The sequence below is a fragment of the Mus caroli genome, chromosome 2 (genome assembly GCF_900094665.2).
Source record: "Mus caroli chromosome 2, CAROLI_EIJ_v1.1, whole genome shotgun sequence".
Taxonomy (NCBI): domain Eukaryota; kingdom Metazoa; phylum Chordata; class Mammalia; order Rodentia; family Muridae; genus Mus; species Mus caroli.
This window is the reverse complement of record NC_034571.1, coordinates 78,968,336-78,994,781: the sequence shown is the minus strand read 5'-3', so window position 1 is coordinate 78,994,781 and position 26,446 is coordinate 78,968,336. Positions and strand designations below refer to the sequence as shown.

The 26,446-nt window shown below is 44.9% G+C and overlaps 1 protein-coding gene across 1 annotated transcript; it reads left to right on the top strand.

Moving 5' to 3' along the window:
* The first annotated feature begins 7,873 nt into the window (after window positions 1-7,873).
* On the top strand, window positions 7,874-17,899 carry Serping1 (serpin family G member 1). Its single transcript, XM_021153819.2, has 8 exons — window positions 7,874-7,959; window positions 8,495-8,569; window positions 9,666-10,179; window positions 11,849-11,983; window positions 12,890-13,093; window positions 13,272-13,408; window positions 15,716-15,935; window positions 17,432-17,899. The coding sequence occupies exons 2-8, from the start codon at window positions 8,519-8,521 to the stop codon at window positions 17,683-17,685; spliced, it is 1,515 nt and encodes a 504-aa protein (XP_021009478.1). The 5' UTR covers window positions 7,874-7,959; window positions 8,495-8,518; the 3' UTR covers window positions 17,686-17,899.
* Window positions 17,900-26,446: the final 8,547 nt, after the last annotated feature.

Here is a 26,446-nt window from a genome sequence, read left to right as displayed (position 1 = left end):
CTTGGGAGGCAGAGGCAGGCAGATTTCTGAGTTCGAGGTCAGCCTGGTCTACAAAGTGAGTTCCAGTGCAGCCAGGGCTACACAGAGAAACCCTGTCTCAAAAAAAAAAAAAAAAAAAAAAAAAAAAAGTTAACTAGGTGTAATGGCACGTGTCAGCAGCCCCGGCTCTGAGGCAGAAGGATGAGGTTCTACTTTCTCCTATTTAAAAAGAAGAAAGGTAGCTGAAAGCCATGCTTAAATGAAAATAAATGACAGCCACATGCTATAATACTTGGATTTTTTTTTTCTTTAAGACAGCCAAACTAGAGAGATAGTTAGCTGGGAAAGTGCTTGTCTTGCAAACAAGAGGACCTGAGTTCAATCCCCCGAAGCCATTTTTAAGAAAGTGGGCATGAGGCTAATTAGAGATGGCTCAGTGGGTAAAGAACCTTGCTGCCAAGACAGATGATCTGAGTTTAATTCCTGAGATTCACAAGAAGAGAATTGACTGCCTCAAGCTGAACTCTGACTTTCACACATTCCCCACCCTACACAAATACACAAAGGTAATGAAAATAGTATTTATAAAAAAATAAAAATAAGCCGGGCATGGTGGCACATGCCTTTAATCCCAGCACTCAGGGGTCAGAGGCAGGTGGATTTCTGAGTTCGAGGACAGCCTGATCTAAAGAGTGAGTTTCAGGACAGCCAGAGCTACACAGAGAAACCCTGTCTCGGAAAAACCAAAACCAAAAAAAAAAAAAAAAACAAAAAACCGGAAGGCTAAAGAAACGGCTCAGTTGTTAATTAAGAGCAATCTTGATTGATTGATTGATTGATTGATTTGGATTTTTGGGTTTCGTGAGACAGGGTTTCTCTGTGTAACAGTCCTGGCTGCCCTGGAATTTGTTCTGTATATCAGGCTGCCCTTGAACTCACAGAGAGATCTACCTGCCTCTGTCTTCCAAGTGCTGACATTAAAGGCATGTGCCACCATGCTCAGACTCCCTAAATAATTTTAAATGATAAAAATTTGAAGACTATAGGCAGCCATTGGAACACACACTTCATCAGAAAATAAAACTGAAAGTCAACTAGGCAGTGGTGGCACACACATTTAATCTCAGCACTCAGGAAGCAGAGGCACGCAGATCTCTGAGTTCAAGGCCAGCCTGATCTACAGAGAGAGAGTTCCAGAACAGTCAGGACTACACAGAGACCTTATCTCAAAAACAAAACAAAACAAACAAACAACAACACCAAAAAAAAAAAAAAAACTCCAAAACACCAAAACCTAAAAGTCTAGGTGAGGGGCTGGTGAGATGGCTCAGTGGGTAAGAGCACCCGACTGCTCTTCCGAAGGTCCAGAGTTCAAATCCCAGCAACCACATGGTGGCTCACAACCATCCGTAACGAGATCTGGTGCCCTCTTCTGGAGTGTCTGAAGACAGCTACAGTGTACTTACATATAATAAATAAATCTTTAAAAAAAAAAAAAAAGTCTAGGTGAGTCCACAAACATGCTTGGTTCCATAAATAAGTTCATGATCCAGGCATGGAGTATAAATCTGTAAGTTGAAACAATTTTATGATTATCATGTTTTGTCACAGCAATAGTAAGATAATTAATACAGGGACCAAATTCACATCTGGGTAAACAAGACAATCCAGGACCTTTTGACTTAAGAGATGACAACCAACACCTGGGGATGAAGTTAAACCCAGGAAGGCTGCAAACACACCAGGTAAGCTGCTGGACAAGAAGGGTAACCACTAGTAAGTGAGAGAACCTTCTGGAATCAGCAGGCAGCTAAGGCTAGCTTGCAAATCAACTCAAATTTCATTATGCCTGAGATCAAAGAAATAGTTTGTGATACATCCATCCAGTGGAATGTTGTGTATCTGTTGGAAAGAATGAACTAGAGCTACCTATAATGACTTAGTCAAGTTCTCATGATATCTTATTAAGTAATAAACAAAATTATTATGGGGGCTGGAGGTACACTTGTGTTGGGAGAGTGTCTGTTTAACATGCATAAAGCTCTGGGCTCAATCCCCAGCATCACAAAAACTGGGCCCGGAGACACAAGACCTAGTGAATGTGGAGGCTGAAACATCATAAGTTCAAGGATATCTCATATACCAAGTTTGAGTCTAGGACTATATGAGACCTTTGAGAGAAGGAGGGGAGGGAGGAAGGGAGAAAGAGAGAGAGGGAGAGGGAGAGGGAGAGGGAGAGAGAGAGGAAGCAAGCAACCCAGAAAGAATTATGTATTCAATATATGCTTTTTATAAATAAGAAGCCAGGTGTGGTGGCGCACGCCTTTAATCCCAGCACTCCGGAGGCAGAGGCAGGCAGATTTCAGAGTTCGAGGCCAAGCCTGAGTTCCAGGACAGCCAGGGCTACACAGAGAAACCCTGTCTCGAAAAAACAAAAAACAAAATAAAACAAAAAAAGCAGTTGTTTCTCCATTGGGAGTTGTGTCTGCAATGAATTAATTTTATAAATATCTGATTTATTTAAAAAATTTACAAAGCAAATATATGATATTGAAGTGATAAGTTTGAAAGAATAAAATATCTTTAGATAAATGAATGGACCAATTTAGAACATCCATATAAGGAGAGTATTTTGGTTTGTTTGTTTCTTTGTTTGTTTGTTTTAAAGCATAGCCAGGTTGTGGTGACAGCTCAATGACACAGGCCTGCTTAGCACCTTTTTTTTCCATTTATTTTATTTATATGAGTACACTGTAGCTGTCTTGAGATATACCAGTCGAGGTCATCAGATGTCATTACAGATGGTTGTGAGCCACCATGTGGTTGCTGGGAATTGAACTTGGGACCTCTGGAAGTGCAGTCAGTGTGCTCTTAACCACTGAGCCATCTCTCCAGCCCATAAGAGATTATTGAATGTTTCTAATTTACTCTAAAAAGTTTTGGGCTTCTAAGGAGGTCATTTAGGGTTTTCTGGGTTTGGAAAGTTTGTGTCTTACAGATATTTGTATTTATTTCTGGTCTTCATCCCTGATCTCCAACCACCTCTTGGTACCAGCTGGAGACGGCCAGGAAGGAAAGAATAGAGGTTTTAGCAGAAGGGTTGTGAATGAGCACTATAAAGTAAGAGTTCCAGAAAGGCTCAAACTCTGTAGAGCTAAGCAGGAAAATGCCCATGGAAGGTGACAGTGATACGTCAGAGTACCAAGTGCAGATACTATCTGTGGTCACAGTGACACCAGGAACCCACATCAAACTTTTTACTGGTGGCTGTCAACTCTGTGGTTTCCACGGAAAGAGGTGTGTTGTGAGAAATCAGAGACAAAGCTCAGGAAGCACGCAAAGCAAATGCCTGCCCCCAGTGGGGAAGGACAGAATTCACAACCGCAGCCACCCTAAGAAGAGCTTCTGTACACAGGGTGAGGCAGTGAGCTGCAGCCCCTGCTTCATCAAACAAGAAAGCTGCTACAGTGGACCTACCCCCGGGGAATGGCCAGGGTGCACAGACACTGGTGGCCAAAATAAGTGAAGGAAAGCGATCTTCAAACAGAGGGAATCTCGTTGCTTCTCCACTGCTCACCCTGAAACTTTGGTCAGAAATCACTAGAGAGGACTCGAGGATCAGATTCTGATGGCTGCTTTGGATTGGTCCTAGCATGCGTGGGCCAGTAACCACAAGACTTTCAAGGTCAGCCAGATTTGGTCCAGGCTTCCCTTTGGCATTTACTAGCTGTGTATCTCTGTTACTTTTACTTGACAGTGACCAAATTGCCTAGCATAGATGACCTAAAAGGAGAATATTCACTTCAACTCACAAATCCAGAGGCTTTCATTACATCCAAGCAGAGAAGACATAGCAGAAAATCTCTGACCAAGGTGAGGTGGAGGCCCTTCACACTGTGGTAGACTGGGCAGCAAAAAGAATTGGAATCAGAGGCTAGGTATAACCTTCAAAAGCTCAGCCCTAGTGCCTGCCCTACTTCCACCAACCAGGTCCTAGCTCTTAAAAGTCTGCCCCATCCCAAAATAGCGTCGTCACCAGCTTGAGAACAGGCACGTGAGTCTTGTTCAGACTCAAGCCATAACCGTTCTGTAATGCAAAAATAAATTTAGTGCAACTTCTGCATGAGGGTAGCAAGGAAATATTAGACCAAGGGGAGACTGAAGTCACTGGGGTAAAGGTTAAATCCTGTAGCTCCATGTTCATCATACCAGGCATGTAGTAGCACCATGTGTGAAGTTAACAGGCTTTGGCAAACCCACCCCTATGGCCTTCTCAGTTGTACTACACATGGATTTTCTCTTGGGATGGCTTCACGAGGTGCCTGTGGTTTTTCTCGGCAGATGGCACATACTTCTAGCACGCCCATCTTGAGGTCTCCTGTTCTTTACCATCACAGCTTCATAAGCTAGCCTCTCAAGGATTCGCTGCAAGATTCTGAGCTTGACGCCTGTGCCTGGCCTCCCAGGCTTAAATATCTGGGTTCGAGCTTCCATGATCACAAAATTCTCATTCCGTGCACCTGTAAAACCAACAGTAGGCAGATGACATCAGCTTCCACTGGTAGGTCCAACCGTATCCAGACTCCTTGGACCTCAGCTGAGTTTTTACAGAGCATAGCCTGGGAAGAAACTTTCTTAGTTGGAAGTCTACCTTTATTCTCTATCCTCTGAGTGTGACACACACAAGAAAAAATAAAATTTTTACAAAGAAAAGGAAAGTTTTTCTAATGTTTTTGCCATTGTGTGCCCTTTATCTACCTGTTAGTATTTCCTTTAGGCTTTGCCCGCTACCTAGCAACAGCCAGGTAAGAGGTTACCTAGCAACAGCCAGGTAAGAGCCTGGCTCACATAAAAGAACCGCTGGCTAGCTTGCTATATTTTGCTCTCTTTCCATTCTCTCTCTCTCTCTCTCTCTCTCTCTCTCTCCATCTACTCTCTCCCTCTCTTCCCCACGTGTCCATGGCCAACCTCTTCTCTTCTTTCTCTCTTCCTCTCTTCTCTCTCCTTTTGTCCTTCTCTGTCCCCCTCCCTTCTCTGCCTCTACCCCTTCCTCTAGGTCCCACATAAACTCTCTTTTTATATTAAGCCTATTGTTCAGCTGGTTTGTCAGAAGGAAAGCTTCAGCGTGGGCCCGCCCAGGCGCTGCCTTCTGTGGCATCACTGCTGCCATTTTATAAAACACTATACTACCTTTGATGTATGGAGTCTCACCCTCAAGACACCGTTTCCACTGCACAAAGAGTACAGTTTCTCTTCTGTGGCGCTGATCTCTTTAACAATTATCGTCTCTTTGTGTGCAGCCGATTTGTCTGCTACTTTAAACAATCCACACTCCTTTCCTAGCCATATTGAATTCCTATCTTTCTGCCAGTCTTAAAGTTCCTGATTCTGTCTCTAAAGTTCTCCTACCAATATGCTAGTCTATTACTTTTCAATCCAATCGCACCCCAAATTTCAGGACTCGAACAGAGCATGGCCAAATTCTTCACTGGATTGGACGTAGTCCATTTCTCAATAGAATCCTTATTGCTACCAGAAACCTCATGATCTGTCTACATGTTGGTTGGTGTTTAGTCTTCCAAACCTTCATCAAAATAGCCCACTAAATAGCATTTACAATATTGTAACAGTTCCCTCACCTTCACTTCCTAATACCTCCTTATTCTCCCCACAAACTAGTTCCAAAGGCCTCCATAGCACAAGGGTCAATTTGGTTACAGAAATTATCTTACTCTGAAACCAATTTTCTATACTAGTTATGTCAAGTCTCTGTGGCCAAAATACCTGACATAGGCAACTTCAAAGCTAAAATGTCAAGTCTGCTTCATAGTATCAGAGGGATTCAGTCCATCATCTCGGGGAGGGCATAGCAAGCAGCTCTTCTCCTGCTGGCAGAAGCATGGTGCAGAAGCTGTTTACATACGGCAGACCGGGAGTCAAAGGCAGACCAGCCAGCATCAGAGGCCAGGTAGACACCCACTACCGTCAGCTTAGCCAGCTTCCACCTCCTGGAAGTTCTGCAGCCTTCACAGATCGTGAGTGCCGCCACCAGCTATTGGTGAAGGCAAGTGTTCAGCATAGATTCATCTGTTGGTGACATTGCAGATCCAAACCATACACTTTTGTCTTCCATGGATCTAGTAATTACTCTGAGCTTCGTCCCTAACTTATTCATCCATTTATTTTATTTTATATGAACAAGTGCTTTGCCTTTGTGTTTGTATGGGCACTGTATGTGTGTTTGGTACCTGTAGAGATCTGATGAAGGTATTCGATGCTCAGAACTGGCATTACGTATGATCGTGAGCTACCAAGTGGGTGTTGGGAACTGATCCCACATGTTCTGCAAGAGCAATCAGGTGCTCTCTTACTGCTGAGCCATCTCTCCGGGCCCTGAGCCTCATTAAAATACAAATAATAAATACCTCATTTAAGATGTGATCAATATTAGTACTTACTTCCTGGGTGTTATGAGAGTTAATGAGAGGGCAAACACAAAGATGTAAGAACTCAAGGAATGTATTGGCTTTTAGTTTAGCTCACCCACTTCCCAGAATCCTCAGCTCCTCGTGCCTCAAGGCCATCAGTTGGGGCCTGGGGTACAAAGTGGAATTTGCCTGCAGCTCTTCAAAGGACAGCTCTGAGATTATGGAAACTCCCTACAGTTTAGCAGCTCCTGGAGTGGTTACAGAAAATGAAGCAGCCGGGCGTGGTGGCGCACCCCTTTGTTCCCAGCACTCGGAAGGCAGAGGCAGGCAGATTTCTGAGTTCGAGGCCAGCCTGGACTACAGAGTGAGTTCCAGGACAGCCAGGGCTATACAGAAAAACCCTGTCTCGAAAAACAAAACAAAACAAAACAAAAACAAAAACAAAAAAAAAAACAAAAAGAAAAGAAAAGAAAAATAAAAAGAAAAAATAATAAAGCACAGAGTGAGGTAGAAGACTTTTCTAAGGTCAGCGGGAAGATATGAATTCTCTCCTCTCCTTGAGTATCAGATCTCTGGCTACAAACAAACTTTCCTGAAAGAGGCGAAGGCAGGAAGGGTCAGGCCTACAGTTAGCCGCAGAACTTAACAAGCTACAGCGCTTTACCAGGGAGAACAGCCTGCTTTTGCAGAAGACATTTGATCCAAAATAAAATACAGACTGCTCAGTCAAATTTGAATTTTAGATACAAAACAAATGGCAAAAAGTTTTATCACCAACATATTGCAAGATTGCATGTAATATACTTAAAATTCAAGTCTAACTGGGCTCCTCCTTGCCAGGGTCTCCCACAATAGGCCTATGGTGACAACTCAACCACAAAGACGTGTACCTCAGGATTTGGTTTTTTGGTTTTGGGGCTGGTTCGGAGTTAATGTTGTTCTGTTTCAGTTGTTGGTTTTTGTGATTGTTTTGGTTTGTTGTGCAACTAAGGGGTTGAAACCAGGGCTCGGCTGGGAACTGGGACCAGTGATGATGTGTAGGAATGGGGAAGATCCCGCAGCCATTAGGTTTTTAGGAGACTCGGGTCCAAGCCTGGCATATCTCCAAATGAGAGCAATGGAAGGCCATTTAACTACTTCTAAGGCTTGGCCTATTTCCAAAGGCTTGCTTTACCCATTAATCTCAAAAAGCTCATCCGTTGTCAAACCCTGGGCACTTTGTGTGTTTCTTCTGCCTTTATCTTGATCCACAAAACACTAAGATCACTAAGAGCATCACTCAAGCTTCCTTATTCCAACCGGTCACATCCTACCCCATTCCAAGAGGAGCTCTGGGCTAACTGGCCCACAGTTCCAGACTCGTCCCATCCATCCCATCCTGATTTACAGGAACTCACACTAGCAATCAATCATCCTTAATTTTTAACTGGGCTGTGTCCTGAACCAGCCAATAGCTGAGAGTGCCCCCACCCCCACCCCACCCTCACTGATTCTCTGCGACTGTCCGCTCAGTCTGCCCTGAAGCTGCCTAGTGACCAAGAACTTGGACCAGGTTTGGTAATGGGGGCTTTGGGAGGAACACAAAGTTAAAGAGGGCTTGGCAGGGAGATCTCCAGCCTCCTTATCCCGTTTGTTATTTCTGAAGTTTCCATACACTTGATTCTACTTGAGCCTTCCTCCTCCTCCTCTACCTCCCCCTTCCCCTTCCCCTCCTCCTCCTCCTCCTTCTCCTCCTCCTCCTCCTCCTCCCCCTCCCTCAAAGCTGTGAGCTGTGCTGCCCAGCTTGCCCTGGCCTCCTCCTGCTGCCTCTGGCTTATTGTTCAGTTAAGCGGACCAGGGAGATTGAACAGATGGGCCGAGACCTGGGCGTGAAGGGAGAGAAGGGCCAGCCGGTGCCGGGAAAGCGAAGCGGTTTGGGGAAAACAAAACAGAGGGCGGAGCCAGGGAGAAGGTTGCCTCAGAGGGAGGAGGAGAGAACACACCAAGGAAGGTCGAGGCCTGGAATGGAATGGGGGCGGGCCCGGGAATGGGTGGACCCCTGAGCTCCTAGGCTCCAAGGCTGGCTCTGAGGCTAACTGGCTTCGTAGGACGCAGCTGACATCGCTGCCCAGATGGCCTCCAGGCTGACCCCACTGACCCTCCTGCTGCTGCTGCTGGCTGGGGTAAGTGGTCCCCCTGTGAGGGGGTAGGGTGGGAGTAGGAGTGAGAATTAACTCTTCGGGTCTTGGCGAAGGAGGGAAGCCTCTCCAGAGAATCTTGAGTTCAAGTCTTGAACAAGCGTCAGACCAGGGTCTAAAGGGACTGGGTTGTCTATTGGAAGGTTCGTTAGCTGAATGACCTTGGGCAGGACCCTTTTCTGGGCTTCCTTAATCCAGTATGTAAAAAAGAAGAATACATAGACCCATCAGCCAGGCTTAGATGGGTCATAGAATGGAAGATGAAGAACAAGCCCAAGTTGTGAAAAACAGACACCCTCCACCCCTCGTGCTGCTGTGATGGTCTTTTCTAAGTTAGGGTCTGTAGAAAGCAGGATGCAAGGAGGAAAGCTAGCAGACAGACCTGGACCCGCACCAAGGTTAAGAACACTGTGGTCCCGGTAGCCAAGTAGGACAGGGATAACAAGTCAACGAATGAAAACCGTGAGTGCTTGCTTCCAGTGGATGAGCAGTGGACTATGCTGGAAGCTGGCATCCTGGGTGACACTGGGTGAGGAGCTAGTTAGCACATAATGTCTGGTTAAGCAAGGGATCTGGATTTTACACACTTTCCTTCCCACTTCTGGATATACTGCCACATAAGGAGATTCTCCTGTCTCCACTTCCCAAAGGCCCAGAAGACTGGGGTTACCTAGTCCCCACTGTCTCTTCCTTTCCTTTTGAAATACTAATTGTTTTCAGTTCCCAATGGTGCACTGCATTCACTCTTGGAAAATCCACAGTCCTAAAATAAGACTCGCAATTGCACTAGCCTGGCAAGTGAGTCAAAACAAGTTGATATTTACAAGAAAACAGCTACTTGCATGGCAGTCACTGGACACAGATAACTGATAACCAAAATCAGAATTGCCTCATATCTCCTGCAGAGAATTCCCCCAGCATTGCCTATTTCTGAAGGAATTGTGGGGTTGGTCCAAGGTTTCACCTGCCAGGTTATACCAGGAGCAACTGGTATGATATGTTCCAATCATCTCTTCTTGCTTGAAATGGTTGAGGGAACTGTGGCTCACCAGGAAATGAAACACTGTTTCTTGAACCACAGGATAGAGCCTTCTCTGATCCCGAAGCTACCAGCCACAGCACCCTGGATCCACTGGAGGCTCGAGCGAAAAGCAGAGAGAGCTTCCCTGAAAGAGATGACTCCTGGAGTCCCCCAGAGCCTACAGTACTGCCTTCTACCTGGCCAACAACCAGTGTAGCCATCAAAATAACAAATGACACCATGGGTAAAGTAGCCAACGAGTCCTTCAGCCAGCACAGCCAGCCAGCTGCTCAGCTACCCACAGATTCTCCAGGACAGCCCCCTCTGAATTCTTCCAGCCAGCCCTCCACTGCCTCAGATCTTCCCACCCAGGCTACTACTGAACCCTTCTGCCCGGAGCCACTTGCTCAGTGCTCTGATTCAGATAGAGACTCCTCAGAGGTGAAGCTCTCAGAGGCTTTGACAGATTTCTCTGTGAAGCTCTACCACGCCTTCTCAGCTACCAAGATGGCTAAGACCAACATGGCCTTTTCCCCATTCAGCATTGCCAGCCTCCTCACACAGGTTCTTCTTGGTAAGACTCTGACTTCTGTCCAGGCTGTAAGGGGGTCTCTTTCATGGGGATCACCAACCACAGACCTTCTTCGAGGCTGTGCCTCCGGAAAGAAGCTGTAAAATGAGCTACATGGTAGGGGTGATAGGCCTTCACTCTTGAGCATGGTTTCATTTGACAGTGATTTAATTAGGTACTATTACTTATATTTTTGGTTGTGAGCTTCACCTTTAATGACTGAGCTATCTCTCCGGCTTGTACAATTGCTTATAAACTAAACCCCTATGGATTCATTAATGATATATAAAATAAGGTCCCAGTCACCAATCATGGTTCAAAGCAATGGAAGGTGCTAAGAGATGAAATCCCCAGAGATAGATCTAAGATAGAATCACATGATGCACTTTCTAGCTACGCAACCGTGGACATCACTTAACCTCTCTTGACTGTGGCTTATTACCACAGTCAAGTAGAGAGGTGAAAAGCCTCTGTCTTCAGGAGAGTGACTCATCTGGGAAAAGGCAATTACCAATTACCACAGGCAGTGGAGAGGGAGGTGTGACACTCCTCATACCCCAACAAGGAAAATTCCAGAAAGACTCCTAGAGGCTGCACATACAAGATTCCTTCTCCTGACATCCCCAAATCCTAATGTCCCACCATAGCTGGTAGCTCCCAACTCTTCAGGCATGATAAGCAGACCATCCTCCTCAGACAGCCTCAAAGTCTCCTGGGAGGTCCTTTCTAGCCAGTTGGTTTCAATACATTAATTTTAGCTCGAATCCTGCATTCGTCTTTCATTTATTAGCGCTGTGGCCTTAGATACATTAGTAACATAATCCCTGAAATTTCAGGGTCCTCCTCTACATAATAGGAACATGAGTATCCTATGCAAAAGGTTTGTAACAATTTAATAAGGTAGCATAGGAGAGGTATTGGAATACCTGGAGTAGAAGAAATGCTCTCGACAAATTTTAGCTGTTATAACAGAGAGGATGTGTACAGTAAGTGCTTAATAATGAATAACATCCGTCCTCTTGGGCTGGTGAGATGGCTCAGCGGTTAAGAGCACTGACTGCTCTTCCAAAGGTCCTGAGTTCAAATCCCAGCAACCACATGATGGCTCACAACCATCTGTAATGAGATCGGACTCCCTCTTCTGGAGTGTCTGAAGACAGCTACAAAGTACGTACATAGAAATATTTGGGTTGGAGGGAGTGGGGACAGAGAGTGCAACCATCTGTAATGAGATCGGACTCCCTCTTCTGGAGTGTCTGAAGACAGCTACAAAGTACGTACATATAATAATAAATAAATAAATCTTTTTTAAAAATCTGTCCTCTTTGATCATAGTGGTCAAATGCCTCTGTAGAATGACCCTTTGTAAATCCGAACCATCTAAATCAAAGTTAATGTGGAAGTGGCTAGAAAGATGGATGGGATGTGTAGAGGTAGAGAATCAGGGAAGGAGAATATTCCAAGTCCTGGAAAAGTCTATTGGGATGACTCGGGACTGCCCACTGCCTCCTTCCTGACACATGAACTGTCTTCCAGAATACAGTTCTGATGCTCTGAGACCCCCAACATAGCAAAAACACCCTGCATTCTAGTCAGTCTTCAGCCCATCTCAAATAGTAGTTCTCCCATTTCAACCCCAAGAACCCTCATCTCTCTGTATCCTCTATTGCAGGGGCTGGAGACAGCACCAAGAGCAACTTGGAGAGCATCCTTTCCTACCCCAAGGATTTTGCCTGTGTCCACCAAGCACTACAGGGCTTTTCATCCAAAGGTGTCACTTCTGTGTCTCAGATTTTCCACAGCCCAGGTGAGTGTCCAGGGCAGAGAGTAAGCTGTTGGATGATTGTGGAAAAGAAAGCCTGGGAAAGAAGATGGGGATGAATAAGGGCAGATGGGGGCCTCAGCAGGAGTTTCATTCAGGTGGATCCAGGATCTGGATGGTCCTTCCCCATGAGACCCGGGCAAGTCATTTGCTTTTTTTTCTTTCTTTCTTTTTCTTTTTCTCTTTTCTTTTCTTTTCTTTTCTTTTCTTTTCTTTTCTTTTCTTTTCTTTTTTCTTTTCTTTTCGAGACAGGGTTTCTCTGTGTAGCTCTGGCTGTCCTGGAACTCACTCTGTAGACCAGGCTGGCCTTGAACTCAGAAATCCACCCGCCTCTGCCTCGCAAGTACTGGGATTAAAGGAATGCGCCACCACTGCACCTGGAAGTAGGGTCTGTTCCTGCTGAATAAGGAAAGGACAGAGAGGAAAGTCGAGTGCAGGCTGTACCGTGGTCTAGCCAGGGCTGGTCAGCAGCCAGAGTGCTGAGGAGTGGCTCTGTGGCTCTCAGTTCCCAGTTTGTTTTCTTGAGCCTAATTTGCACATCTGTAATAGAGGAGCAGGCTGGTCCCTGTTCCAGCATTTTGTCATCGTTGGATTGAGCAAGAAGAACCAAGGAAATCTGGACAAATGTGATGGTCTTTAAATCCCTGCACTCTGAAGGCAGAGGCAGGCATATATCTGTGAGTTCCAGGTCAGTCTGGTCTATGTGAGTTCTAGGCTAGTCAAAGCTACATAGTGTAGCCATCTCAGAAAAAAATAAATTAAATTAAATAAATAAGGAAAAAGTGAAACCAGAGCCTATGGGAAGTGTGCTCTCTCTCTCATACTTGCCCTTTGAAGGAGGGGAGGACTGCTCAGAAGACTCACACTTCCTTGCCTTGTCCTGCCTCTCAGATCTGACCATAAGGGACACCTATGTGAATGCATCTCAGAGCCTGTATGGAAGCAGCCCCAGAGTCCTGGGCCCAGACAGTGCTGCTAACTTAGAACTCATCAACACCTGGGTGGCTGAGAACACCAACCATAAGATCCGCAAGCTGCTGGACAGCCTGCCCTCTGACACCCGCCTCATCCTTCTCAATGCTGTCTACTTGAGTGGTAAGGGAAACACCAGGCAGGTAGTGAGCCCAATGCTGTTCTGCCTCCCCTCCTGTCGCCAGGCTCAGAGTTCCACAGACACATTCCCATGTGACTTGACAGTCCTACCCTTCCCTAACAGACCCTTTAACACCCTTCTGCCCCCTACTTACAATACAGCCACCCTTTCTTTCTTTAGCCAAGTGGAAGATAACATTTGAACCAAAAAAGATGATGGGGCCTTTCTTCTACAAAAACTCTATGATTAAAGTGCCCATGATGAGTAGCCTTAAGTACCCTGTGGCCCAATTCGATGACCAGACTTTGAAGGCCAAGGTAAGTTCTTAGCTCACTGTAGTCCTGCTTCAAACCGGAGTGTCTTGGCTTTGTTTCTGCAGTGACTTCCTTTCTCCTGATCATTATGGGATGCCTGCTTGCAAATTCCCCATTTCTGCTTCTTCCATCCATTAGCCCTGCCCTCTTCTCTCCTTCTCTCTCTAGTTTTGGCCAAGGCAGGGAATTTTAGGCTGGAAGGCATGAGTCTAGAAACAATTCTAAAGCTTCTTCATTCATCTCTACCGCATCAAATGGCAAACAGTGAGTCGTGTTTTAATTCTGTGTGTATCTCTCTCTCTATTAGCAGCCAGCACTCTGGATAAACTGAGAGCTTGCCAAGTCCTCTGTGTGTGTGTGTGTGTGTATGTGTGTGTGTGCACTTGTTCTACAGTATTCTTATGCACTTGTGGGTGTAAAACTGGATATGTGCAAATATGTATTACATGTGTATATACACAGGTGTTGTTTATTTGTTGTGTTTTGGTTTTTCTTTACTGTTTTTTTTTTCCAAGATAGAGTTTCTCTGTAGAGCTCTGGCTATTCTGAAACTCACTCTGTAGACCAGAATGGCTTCAAATTCAGAGAACTGTCTGCTTCTGCCTCTTGAATGCTGGGATTAAAGATGTGTTCCACCATACCAGACTGAAGTTCCTTATCAGAAATTGAGCAATATTATTTTAATGGGTACAGAGAGGAAAAGAAAAGAACAGAATATGGAACCCAAGCTGGGTTTGGCAGTGCATGTCTTTAATCCAGCACTTGGGAGGCAGAGGTGAATGGTTCTCTGTGAGTTCAAAGCCACCCTAGTCTACATATCAAGTTCCAGGACAGCCAGAACTATATAAAATAGAGTTCCTGTCTAAAGGAGGAGGAGAAAGAAGAGGAGGAGCCCAAAAGATTCTAGTTAGTAAATTCTCTGATTCCCAGCATTCCTGCCTTGCTATAACTGCAAGACACAGATCTGTAGGGTAGGAAGCAATGTGTCCGCACTGAACATAAGGAAAACACATCTTCATTGCATAGCTAGCCTGGTTTCCACCTTGGAAGACTTCTGGGTCCCTTTACACTCAGATGTGTGTATAGCAGTGTCTCAGAGGGAAGGTTTTTGAGCCAGTACCCCATACCATGGGTAGTGCATCAATGGATTAAAAGAACTATCAACAGAACACATTTGAAAAAAAAATTTACTGAACACACCCAAACTTTTTTCTCATCATTATTCCCTAAACAGTACAGTATACAACTATTTACATGGAAGACTTGTTTTTGGTATTAAAGCTAATCTAGAGGGCTAGAGAGATGGCTCAGTGGATAAGAGCACTAACTGCTCTTCCAGAGGTCCTGAGTTCAATCCCAGCAACCACATGGTGGCTCACAACCATCTGTAATAGGATCTGATGCCCTCTTCTGGTGTCTACACTGTATTCATATAAATAAAATACATAATTAAAAAAACTAATCTAGAAATAATTGGAAGTATAAAAGAAACAGGGCTTAAATAAACTGCATTTCAAGCTCCTTTGGTAGAGTGCTTGCCAGGCCTACACAAAGTGGTGGGTTTAATCCCACGCTCCTCATAAAACTGTGGTGGTATATACTAGTAATTCTAGCGCATAGGAGTTTAAAACAGGAAGATCATAGGTTCAGGGTCAGGTGAAGTGATGGTGCATGCCTTTAATCCCAGCAGCCAGAGGCAGCAGATCTCTGAATTCCAGGCCAGCCTGGTCTACAAAGCAAGTTCCAGAACAGCCAGGTCTATTCAGAGAAATCGTGTCTTGAAAAACTGAGAGGGAGAGGGAGAGGGAGAGGGAGAGGGAGAGGGAGAGGGAGGTTCAGGGTCATTCTCTGTTTTAACCCATCCTGGATTGCATAAGATCTTAGAGAGAGAGACAGACAGAGAGAAACAGAGGGAGACAGAGAGAGGGAGACAGAGAGAGACACACAGAGAGAGACAGAGAGAAAGGAAGAAAGGAAGGAACAGAGCGGGAGGGAGGGAAAGGAAGGGGGAGGGGACCAGGAAAGGAAGAGAGGAAAGGAAGAGAAGAGAAAAAAGGAATTAAAAAAACCAAATCCCTTCTCTGTTATTACATAGCTAGTCAAGGTATGATCCAAAACTTGTGCTCAATATCTTGGGCTCTCACCAGGACCAGCATATTTCAGTCAGATTGACTGGCACCCCATTTCATGGCACAGCATGGCAGTCAGGTTTAGCTGCCACTTATTGAAACAGTACACACTAAAAGACAGTCCTGGGGCACAGGAGACAGGAGAAGGAAGAGCTAATAAGGGGTCTCTCATACTTTCTAGGTGGGACAGCTGCAGCTCTCTCACAACCTAAGCTTTGTGATCGTGGTACCCCTGTTCCCAAAGCAGCAACTTAAAGATGTAGAAAAGGCTCTCAACCCCACTGTCTTCAAGGCCATCATGAAGAAGCTGGAGCTGTCCAAATTCCAGCCCACTTACCTGATGATGCCTCATATAAAAGTAAAGAGCAGCCAAGACATGCTGTCAGTCATGGAGAAACTAGGTGAGCATGGCCACTTGTGGTTACTCCCCGGGTCATGAGGAGAAGTGGGAAAGGTGGTGCTAAAATGCAGCTATCATTCTACAGTTCTTTTTTTTTTTCCCTCGTTCTTAACATGAGTTTACTCCGAAGCTGTGTAAGTTAAAGGGACAGGGCTTTTATCCCATGAGGTCGCTGAGAAAGCTGAAAATCCGAAACTGTGTGTGACTTACCAAAAGTTTGCCTGACTTCCCCTAGAACTAGTTGGAGTCAAAGCACCATGGCAGTCCAGATCTCCAGATCTCTGGAGTGTTTCTCCTCTGGCTCACTGAACCATGTGACCCAGATGGGCTGCAGACATTCACTACCCCAGCCACACTCACTAGTCAACCACCTCAGAAGCTAAGCTCAGATCCATCGAGAGATGGCAGTTTAGGGACTCTGAATTCTTGGGTGAAGTTGCTGGGTGTTGCACAGAGGTACTGCAGGACCAAGCGTTTCAAGAACTCCAATAGTTCATAGATGGGGTAGATGCTGGGGTGGGCCAATGCAAAGTCCTGGATCTGGGCCTGGGTGGTAGCTGAGTTGGTCATCAGGACAGCTCTTCCACACCCATGCCCTTAAGGCCAGTGCTCTGGAACCCAAGCTTCCTGGGCCAGCAATCCAGCACTGCCTGGCAAGGAGCAGGGCCAGCTCACTGGCTCTCACAGAAGCACCATTTTCTAAGCTTTAATTTCATCCCTAGCTAGATTGGACACTCATTTCCTGTTCTGACACTTGACCACCTAATATATAATCTGACTTACTAGAATTGGGATACAAAAACCAAATAATAGACTAAAAGATGTGCCTAGGACTCCTACTTGTGAGAATTACAAGGGCTTTAGGAACAGGGGTCAAAAACAGATATTGACCCAGTTGGTGGGGGCACGCACCTTTAATCCTAACACTCCTAACCCTTAGGAGGCAGACTCAGGCAGATCTCTGTGGGTTCAAGGCCAGCCTGGTCTACATAGTAATTCCAGGACAGCCAAGGCTACATGGAGAAACCCTGTCTTGAAAACAAAATACAATAAAAAATAAATATTAAAACAAAATGTTGTAGTATTTTACATATTTAAAATGGCACCTCTGCTGCTAAGGAAATGCTAGGGAATTTAGGGCAGAGACCAGTATATATTTATGACTTATGACTTCACAGCATTACACTCTCCTGTGATCTCATTTTATAGCATATTACCCATCTCTATTTTCTAAAGTCCTTTTAAAAGCAATGATGTCATTTTTTTCAGGGGAGAGTTGGTGGTAGGCAGAGAGTGAGGCCTCTCATTTCTTGAGAGTGGCGGTTGGGCCTCCTGGCAGGGTTTCCCACCGACAAGACCTGAAGGCATGATGTAGAATCTGAGGAGGAAGAGACTATGGGAATTTGAGACTAACTCAGGAAATTAAGAGCAGAATCTCCACCCACCAGGAGTTTCCTGCTGATGTCTGATTTTGTTTTTCTCTTGTTTTTGCCCTAGAATTCTTTGACTTCACTTACGATCTCAACCTGTGCGGGCTGACCGAGGACCCAGATCTTCAGGTGTCTGCCATGAAACACGACACGGTGCTGGAACTGACAGAGTCAGGTGTGGAAGCAGCTGCAGCCTCTGCCATCTCCTATGGCCGAAGCTTACCCATCTTTGAGGTACAGCAACCTTTCCTCTTCCTGCTCTGGGACCAGCAACACAGGTTCCCAGTCTTCATGGGTCGTGTATATGACCCCAGGGGTTGAAACAGGCTTGGGTAAACATTGCCACCCAAGCTTCAGCTCCTCCCGTTATTTCCTTGCCACTGCCTGCCCGAGCCACTTCAAGCCTTAGGAACTGGCAGACGGAACTGTTTCCATCCACCAACCCCCAGGGTATCAACCACTTTTTTGCAGCTTTTACGGTTCAAGCCTATCAAACTCTACAAATAAAACTTGCAGACATTTTCTTCTCTCACTAGCCTCTGTGTAACTAGTTCCCTCAATATCAGAAAAAAAGGAATTACCATGCTTCCGGCATCAGCTACGAGTAGTAAGCTGCTCTGTACGTAGTGGCTTAAAGCCCCTGATGTTTATTATTTCATCCATGTCTTGGGTTTGGCCAGTGGTCTTGCTGATCTGACTAGCTGAGTTTCGCTGGGCATATAAATGCATCTTCCATTGTGAGTGGGTTGGTTGGGGTATGACCGGTCTTTGAAGGTTATCTTAGTTCGGGTTTTATTGCTGTGAAGAGACACCGTGACCACAGAAACTCTTATAAAGGAAAACATTTAATTGGGGCTGGCTTACAGTTCAGAGGTACAGTCCATTATCATCACCACAGGAAACATGGCAGCATGCAGGCAGACATGGTGCTGGAAGAGATGAGAGTTCTACATCTTCATCTGCAGGTAGCAGCTAAAAACTGTGTGCCACTGAGCCTGGACTTAAGCATCCGAGGCCTTAAAACCCACCCCCAAAAGTGGTACACTTCCCCCAACAAGGCCACACCTACTCCAACAAGACTTTACCTCCTAATAATATCACTTATGGACCAAGCATTCAAACACATGACCATACCTATTCAAACCACCACAATGGTCTTAGGTGACACTTTTTTGGCGTTCTTCTACATGTCTCCTGTGTCCTGCCACCAGGATGACCTGTGTTCTAAGAACACAGCCTCTTTCTCTCTTGTCTGCCTATATCAAGTTTACCATTTTCTCATCAACAATCAGCATAGTGAAGTTTAAATTTAGAGTGGGAAACCACTACAAAGTTATGGGGTAGAGAGCTATTCATTGAGGACCACAAATGCAGTGTATCTGCCATGATCCTTATATTTATTATTTGCTTCCCCCACCCCTCAAAAAAAAAAAAAAGTAGTAGTAGGTCCTGGAGATAGCTCAGTGGTTAAGAGCACTTGTCCTTCCAGAGGACCTGGGTTCAGTTCCCACCATCCATAGCAACTCACAACCATTTGCAATTTCAGTTCCAGGACATCTGACACCCTTCCCCCTCCACAAGTACTATGTGCGCACGTGGTGTACTAACTTACATGCAGGCAAAACACTGACACTGACTAAACATAAAAGATAAATTTAAAAATGTAACAGTTGCCGTAGTAGTGAACATGGTGGGAATAATCGTAGGTATTCTGCTAAGAGTTTTGTAGACATTTAATTCCTGCAATAATTTGGTATGACTAACTCAGGCTGTTCAAAGTCTTTTATAAACGGCTTTCTTCTGGGCATGGTGGCACAAGCCTGTAATTCAAACACGTTGGAGCAGTGGTTCTCAACCTTCCTAATGTGGTGACCCCCAACCATAAAATTATTTTCACTGCTTCTTTATAACCAGAATTTTGCTACTCTTGTGAATTGTAGCACAGACATTTATGTTTTCAAATGGTCTTAGGCAACCCCTGTGAAAGGCATCTCGCCCCAAAGGGCTTGTGACCCATAGATCCCATAGAACTACTGCTCTGGGAGTTAAAGCAGGAGGAACATAAATTGGAAGATAGCCTGGTCTAACAAGACTGCTTTCCAAAAAAGCTTTTTCTATCTCTGCCTCTGAATTTGTTTTTCCTTTTTGGGGGCTGTATCCATGAACTCACTGATGCCTTAGCCCTGACCTCTCCTGTCTCTCTTCCCACTTCTCCCTCCTCAGCCCATCTCTGTGTCCCTGCCTCATCTTTCTGTCTCTATTTCTTCCCACCTCCTCAATATGTTTCATATTCTCTCCTCCCTGTCTCCCTCTTCTCTCCTACTTAAGGCACATCCAACTCAAATATACAGACAACCATTCCTTGATTTAGCCCATCAGCTTCTCTTGCTGATGAGGTGAAAGATCCAGGCTCTAGCCTCATCACAGTCTCCCCTCCCCAGCTCTGTCCACACACACTTCAGACCCTCAAGTTCCCATCCATCACTACCCCAGAGGTAAGTGTACTCCCTGAGCCATCGCCCCTCAGACATTTATTTCCTAAGCATCTTCCAGACATGGTGAAGATTTAATTTTCAAAGGTCAAGCCAGGCTGCTTGATGTAGTTCTAGGTCTGGGAATCTCACTGCAGGGTAGCAGATGGCCAGGATATAGATTTCAAAAGCTGATACACCACATTCTAAGAACTTCTGTCTTCCCCATCCCTCCCTCCCAGAAAATCTTGTGTAAGAAGCTAAGACACTTGGGAAGTGGGTGAGAGGGTGAAATGTCACCTAACCTAATTGTACCCAAGCTTGAAGCTCTTGAGCCTTTGGACTTGTCCCTTTCTCCAGGGTGCTGAGCTAGAGAGCCAGGCACATGGCTAACTACAGGATATGAGGTCATCCAAGCTTCTAATAACCCTTGGCAGGATAAACTTAGCATGAATTCTGGTAGCTGCCTTGTTACTTTTCTATTGCCCTGATAAAACACCATGACCAAGGCAACTTTTAGGGGTGGTCACAGTTCCAGAGAGTAAGAGTCCATAACCAATGGGTGGGTAGGGAAATGGGGGAGAGGGGGGAGGATATGGGGGACTTTTGGGATAGCATTGGAAATGTAATTGAGGAAAATACGTAANAAAANATATTAAAAAAAAAAAAAAGAGTCCATGACCATCATGAGAGGGACATAATGGCAGGCATGGCACTAGAGTAGTAGCTGAGAGCCTATATCTGATTCATGAGTAAGAGGGAGGAAGGGAGGGAGGGGAGAGGGAGGGAAGGAGGGAAGGAGGGAGGAAGGAAGGGAAGAAAGGGAGGGAGGAAGAGGAGGAGGAGGGAAGAGAGAGAGAGAGAGAGAGAGAGAGAGAGAGAGAGACCGGCTGGCAATAGTACAGGCTTTTGAAACCTCAAAGCCAACCCCCCCCCCCCCCCCCCCCCCGGTGACACACCTCTTCCAGCAAGGCCACACATCCTAATCCTCCCCAAACAGCTCTACTAACCAGGGACTAATTATTCAAACAAAAGGGCATCTGGAGGCCATTCTCATTCAAAACATCACAGTAGCCAAGAGATTTATTCCTGAAAGGAACTTTGATTTCTGTAATTTTCTGGTTTGTCTGTTCTGCTTGAAGTGAAAGCAGCCTTAGTGAAAGAGGAAATGAGATGGAGCAACAATCATTGGTTATCCTTCTCCTTGATATTCACCTGTTATGGCTCTGTTCTGGTCCTCAGGCTTCCCTTCAGTTTCTGACTCCTCGTACAGGCTAGGCAAAACCAAGCAAAGCCTCAGAATGTTGGGCCAATTCTTTGTTGTAGCTTGTCTTCCAGTGAAGACCAAGAGCCAAACAAGTCACCCCAACTTGTCCTAAGACTGTAGAAAGATCCCTGCTTCCCACCATGTTTCACTGTCTAAGAGCTGTCTACATGCCTTTCCTTCTGTTCCAGTGTGGACTATGTGCAGAGATTTGACCTTGCTGGCTTATATAAACTCTTGTGCACATTTTGGGACATGCTGTTGAGAAATCACATGGCCAACTGTTCCACGTAATCTCACTTTCATAGAGGCTAGTCTGGTTTGTTTCTGTTTTTGTTTTTTGTTTTTTGGTTGTTTTTTTTTTTTTTTTTTTTTCTGTCCAGAGGTTGCAGACATTCTAGAAAACAAACAGGTATTCAAAGTCTTTCCTTTTTTGTTTGTTTGGCTGGTTGGTTGGTTTTGGTTTTCCTGAGACAGGGTTTCTCTGTGTAGACCTGGCTGTTCTACAACTCATCTATAGACCAGGCTGGCCTTGAACTAGAGATATGCCTGTCTATGGCTCCCAAACCCTGGGATTAAAGTTGTGTGCCATGACCAGTTGGCTCCAAGGCCTCTGGAATGTGAAGCTAGGAAGAAATATAACATCACTCCTGCTTAATTATATTGGTCAGTTATTTGACAAACCAGCTCAAATTCAAGATAAAAGGACAGAACAAACAGAAAAAAAAGACTCTGAATACCTGTTTGTTTTCTAGAATGTCTGTACAGAAAAAAACCAAAACACCATGTCTCTACTTCTTAAAGACAAGACTCTCAAAGTCATTCTGCAAAGAGTATAGATGTAAGAATACGTGAATCACTCTGGCCACATTGCCAATCTAAGTGGTTGTACATGTTTGTACAGACTTATAGCAGCTCCCCCTAGCAAGTTGTTGCTCTGAGCCTTTCCTTATGAAGACCAAGGGGATGTTTCACCAACTGAAAGTGCAGAGAGAACCAACTTTCAAAAATTGTTCAATGACCTATACACCACATTCACACATGCCCTGTAGGTATAAATTTTTTGCAACCTGCTTTTAATAAGGGTTCAAGCTCTCCTCTAGCCCACCACTCAGAAGAGGTAGAAGAGACAAGTTATTAGGATATGGAGGAAGTGGACTTGTTCAGTAATAGTTCTTTGGAGGGCGGGGTTGAGCTTGATCTCCTTGGGCAGCAGTTCAGTCCTGCAGCAAACACCAAATATGATTCAGCAGCTGCAGACCCGTCCTCTAGGCAGGCAGACACCAGGCAGCTGTAGTCCAATCCTGAAGAAACTGCCAGGCTCCCCAGCTGGCCTGAGGCGAGGATGCAGAAGCAACAAGCCTTGGGCAAGTTTCTCTCAATAGCAGCGTTATCACAAGTTGAGCTCAACAACTCTATGTAAGGCAAACCAATTCCTGCGTGCCTTTTGTGAAGAACAGCGAGGCGGAGCATATCACAACAAGACTTTGCTCGTCCCCCACTGTCTGTGGGGTCATATTTATACTCCTTCATGAAGCGTCATTTCATGTGTCTGCTATATCCAAACATCCTTTCATCTGTGTCTGCCTCAGGAAAACAGTCTTCCATGTGTTTGCTTTAGCAAGACATCCTTTCACTTGGGTGCCCCAGCATAACATCATTTGACATAACTAACTTTCCAAAGAACTAGAAATTTCCACTTCAATACCCTGCCACATACACACATATACCACACACACACACACACACACCACACAAACACATCACACACACATATACATCACACCCACCCACAAACATATACATATCCCCCTGCATATACATATACACCACACATACACACATATACACTAACCTCACACATGCCCCACACAAAGACACCCTGCACACATATACATCACACATGCATATTCCACACACATACACTAATATACACTAATATAATATAATGTGTAAGCACACATACACAAACACACACACCATACATATACATCACAATACACATACAAGCTCACACACACATACACACACACCAATACAACACACACATCTACAACAAACACACACCCCATATAAACACCACACACACACACACACACACACGATATATACACATACCCCACACACACATACACACCTACTCTGTGCACACACCCCATACAAACACCACACACATACACACACACATACACACTCCAGACATCATACATTATATACACATACACCCCCCACACAAATGCACACATGCACCGCACATACCACACACTCACATACATACATATACCTCATATACACGCCAAACACACCACACACCCACACACACACACACACACACAGACACACACCTGCACCAATAATGATAATAATAGTAATAACAATATTTTTAAGGGAACCAAGGAGAAATATGAGCTTGTTGCTTGTCTGTAATAATAGTACTGAAGAGGTTGAAGTAGGAGAATTATTGAAATTTTAAGGCCTACATAGTCAGCTATAGGCTAACCTAGGCTACAGTAAGACCTTGTCTCAAAAAGAACACAAAAAAAAGTCCTCAGGAAGCAAAGGCAAGTGGATCTCTATGCATTTAAGACCAGTCTGCTCTACACAGGGCACACAGGGTATTTCAGAACAGTTGGGGCTACATAGAAAGAGCCTGTCTCAAAAAACTAAAATGAAAAAGCCGGGCGTGGTGGCGCACGCCTTTGATCCCAGCACTTGGGAGGCAGAGGCAGGCGGATTTCTGAGTTCGAGACCAGCCTGGGCTACAGAGTGAGTTCCAGGACAGCCAGGGCTACACAGAGAAACCCTGTCTCGAATCCCCTCTCCCCCCCCAAAAAACCTAAAATGAGCCAGATGAGGTGGCACATACTTGTAGTCCCAGCACCCAGAAGGCAGAAGCAGAAAGTTCTTGGTAAGTTCAAGGCCAACCTGGTTTACAAGTGAGCCCAAGACAGCCAGGACTGTTATACAGAGAAACCCTGACTCAAAAAGAACAAAACAAAACAACACCAAAATGAATTCTTTAAAAACATTTTGTTGACATCATAATACTAAGAACAAATTTGATACGTGCAACTGTAGGATGATTGCTTTGGTTTTTCTTCTGCTGCTGACATCCTTAATCCCAGTTCCAACAACACGTATATTTTTGAAAAAGACAGAGTGTTGCAGAGAAAGACATATACTCCTAAAATATCCACCTTGAAGCCCTACTTTAGAGCAGACAGGGTCTTATAAATCAACAAACCTACTCCCATGATCCTGATCCCAACTAAGCACCGGGTGAAAGTCTAATAAAGATCAGTGGGTTGTGGTTTCTGTACAATTAGCGTTTCTGCCACATGATGGAGCTATTGAAGCTTTGTCTTGCGTAGTCACGTGGCCATTACCCTTGAATTTTGGTTGGTCCAGACTGATTTCCTTCTCTCCTCTTTCAAAAAATGAAAAATCTCAGGAATTGGCATACAGGTTTTGTATGGGGCCATGACATCTTCTCCATATAGTTCTGGTTTGTTGTTGTTTGTTTGTTTGTTTTACTGTGTATTGGGTGTTTGGCCTTCATGCCTGTATGTCTGTGTAGCACATGCATGCCTGGTGACCACAGAGGCCAAAAGAGGGTGTTAGATTGAAGAACCAGCCTGCCTCCATCTTAGGCTTAAAAACCATCTTACAGTAGAGATAAACTAGGTTCATTTCTGTTTATGATTAAACTGTTTTTCATGAATTGGGCCATGCCCTACCTGTAACCTTAACAGGTTCAGGTTCTGTACTGCCTGTTTCAAGAATGGTAGTCACGTCTTTGTTTCAAAAAGTTAATAATCACTTGCAACCCAATCTTTGTTTCAAAGGGGTTGTTATAGCTACCTTGTCAGGACTACCTGCTGTTACCACTACCTTGTAATCATGTCTTTGTTTCTGAAGGTTGTTATAACTAACAAGTTATGCTTATGTTCTGCTCCTGTAAGCCCGCCTATTTTTCTTGCCAAATCCCCATTTGGAAATTCCCTACCCTTAAACTATAAAAATCTTGTCTTCCTCATATCCAATACTGACCTCTCAAACCCTGCCTTAGGGAGAAACAACCTGTGTACACAAATAAAAAGCTTGTTTTAATTAATTGCTTGCTTTAGTTAATTTGGCCATGGTGGTCACAGAACTGGAGTCACAGAAAGTATGTGCTGCCCTGTGGGTATGTGCTGCCCTGTGGGTTGAAGCCCGAGACCTCTGGAAGAACAGTCAGTGCTCTTAACCACGTAGCCATCTATCCAGCCCCGAGTTCTGATATTTCCACAAGTGCTGCTGAAACCAACAGTGATCCACAATCTTAAGTTGCCCAATATGGATTCGTACTTTGATTCCTGGACAAAGGTATGGGTGAGTAACAGAGTACTTGTCTAAAACACAAAAAGTTGGGATTGCATTCCCGGACAACAATAAACAACCAACCTTGCAAAGTTTATAGTTCTCACCAGCTCATCTGCTGTCTCAATAACAATAACTTCAGGTTCTACTGAGACTCTGAAAGGTTCCAGACCTCTGAATCACAACTCTCCTGGTGTCCACCAATGCTCAGGGTCTTGTCCTAAGCTATAGCTGGTAGACACAGTGGTATCAATAACTATCTAACACAAAGTCCAATGTTATTTAATTTTAGAAGCCAGCTTAACAGGCTTATGCCATTATCTTTGGATATGTCTTTGAGAATGTTTCAGAGAAGACCGGCATGTGGATGCAACGGACCAGTGTAGAAGATGTACCCTTGGTATAGATGGGGACTATCCAGCTGGCTGCAAGCACAGATGAAGCAAAAGGGTAAAGGGAGGGGCTAGTGGTTAAGTGTAGCCGCTTGCGGCCACACGAACTGGGTTCCTGAGTGGGAGGCCGGAACTGTAAAGGAGACAGTGAGAGAAGAGAGAAGAAAGGAGACCAAGACAAATTTCTGATCAAAGCCCAATGTTTACTAAGAGTCTGTGCTTATAAAGGGGAAAGCCATCTCCCACCCAATCCACTCGATCCACTCTTGATGCCTGTTTCCAGCCTGTAAGCAATTAGGCTGACAGCACTAGTTTGGCAGTAAGGTGTCAATTGCCAGTTTGCTGGCTGTCTCAGGAATTTCTCAGGAAGGCAGGTTCAGCCTCTCAGCAGGTAACAGCATCTTGGAGAAGAGCAGCAGTGGTGACAGAACAATAAAACCATCTAGGTCAGAAGGCTCCACCCCAGGTGGTCTCATTCTCAGTGGCAGCAAGGTCTGAATCAGCCTGCTCAAGGCTGGGGGAGGCTACAGTTAAGAGCTCTTGCAGAGGACCAGGGTTTGATTCCAAGTACTCACAACATGGCTCACATTGTCTTT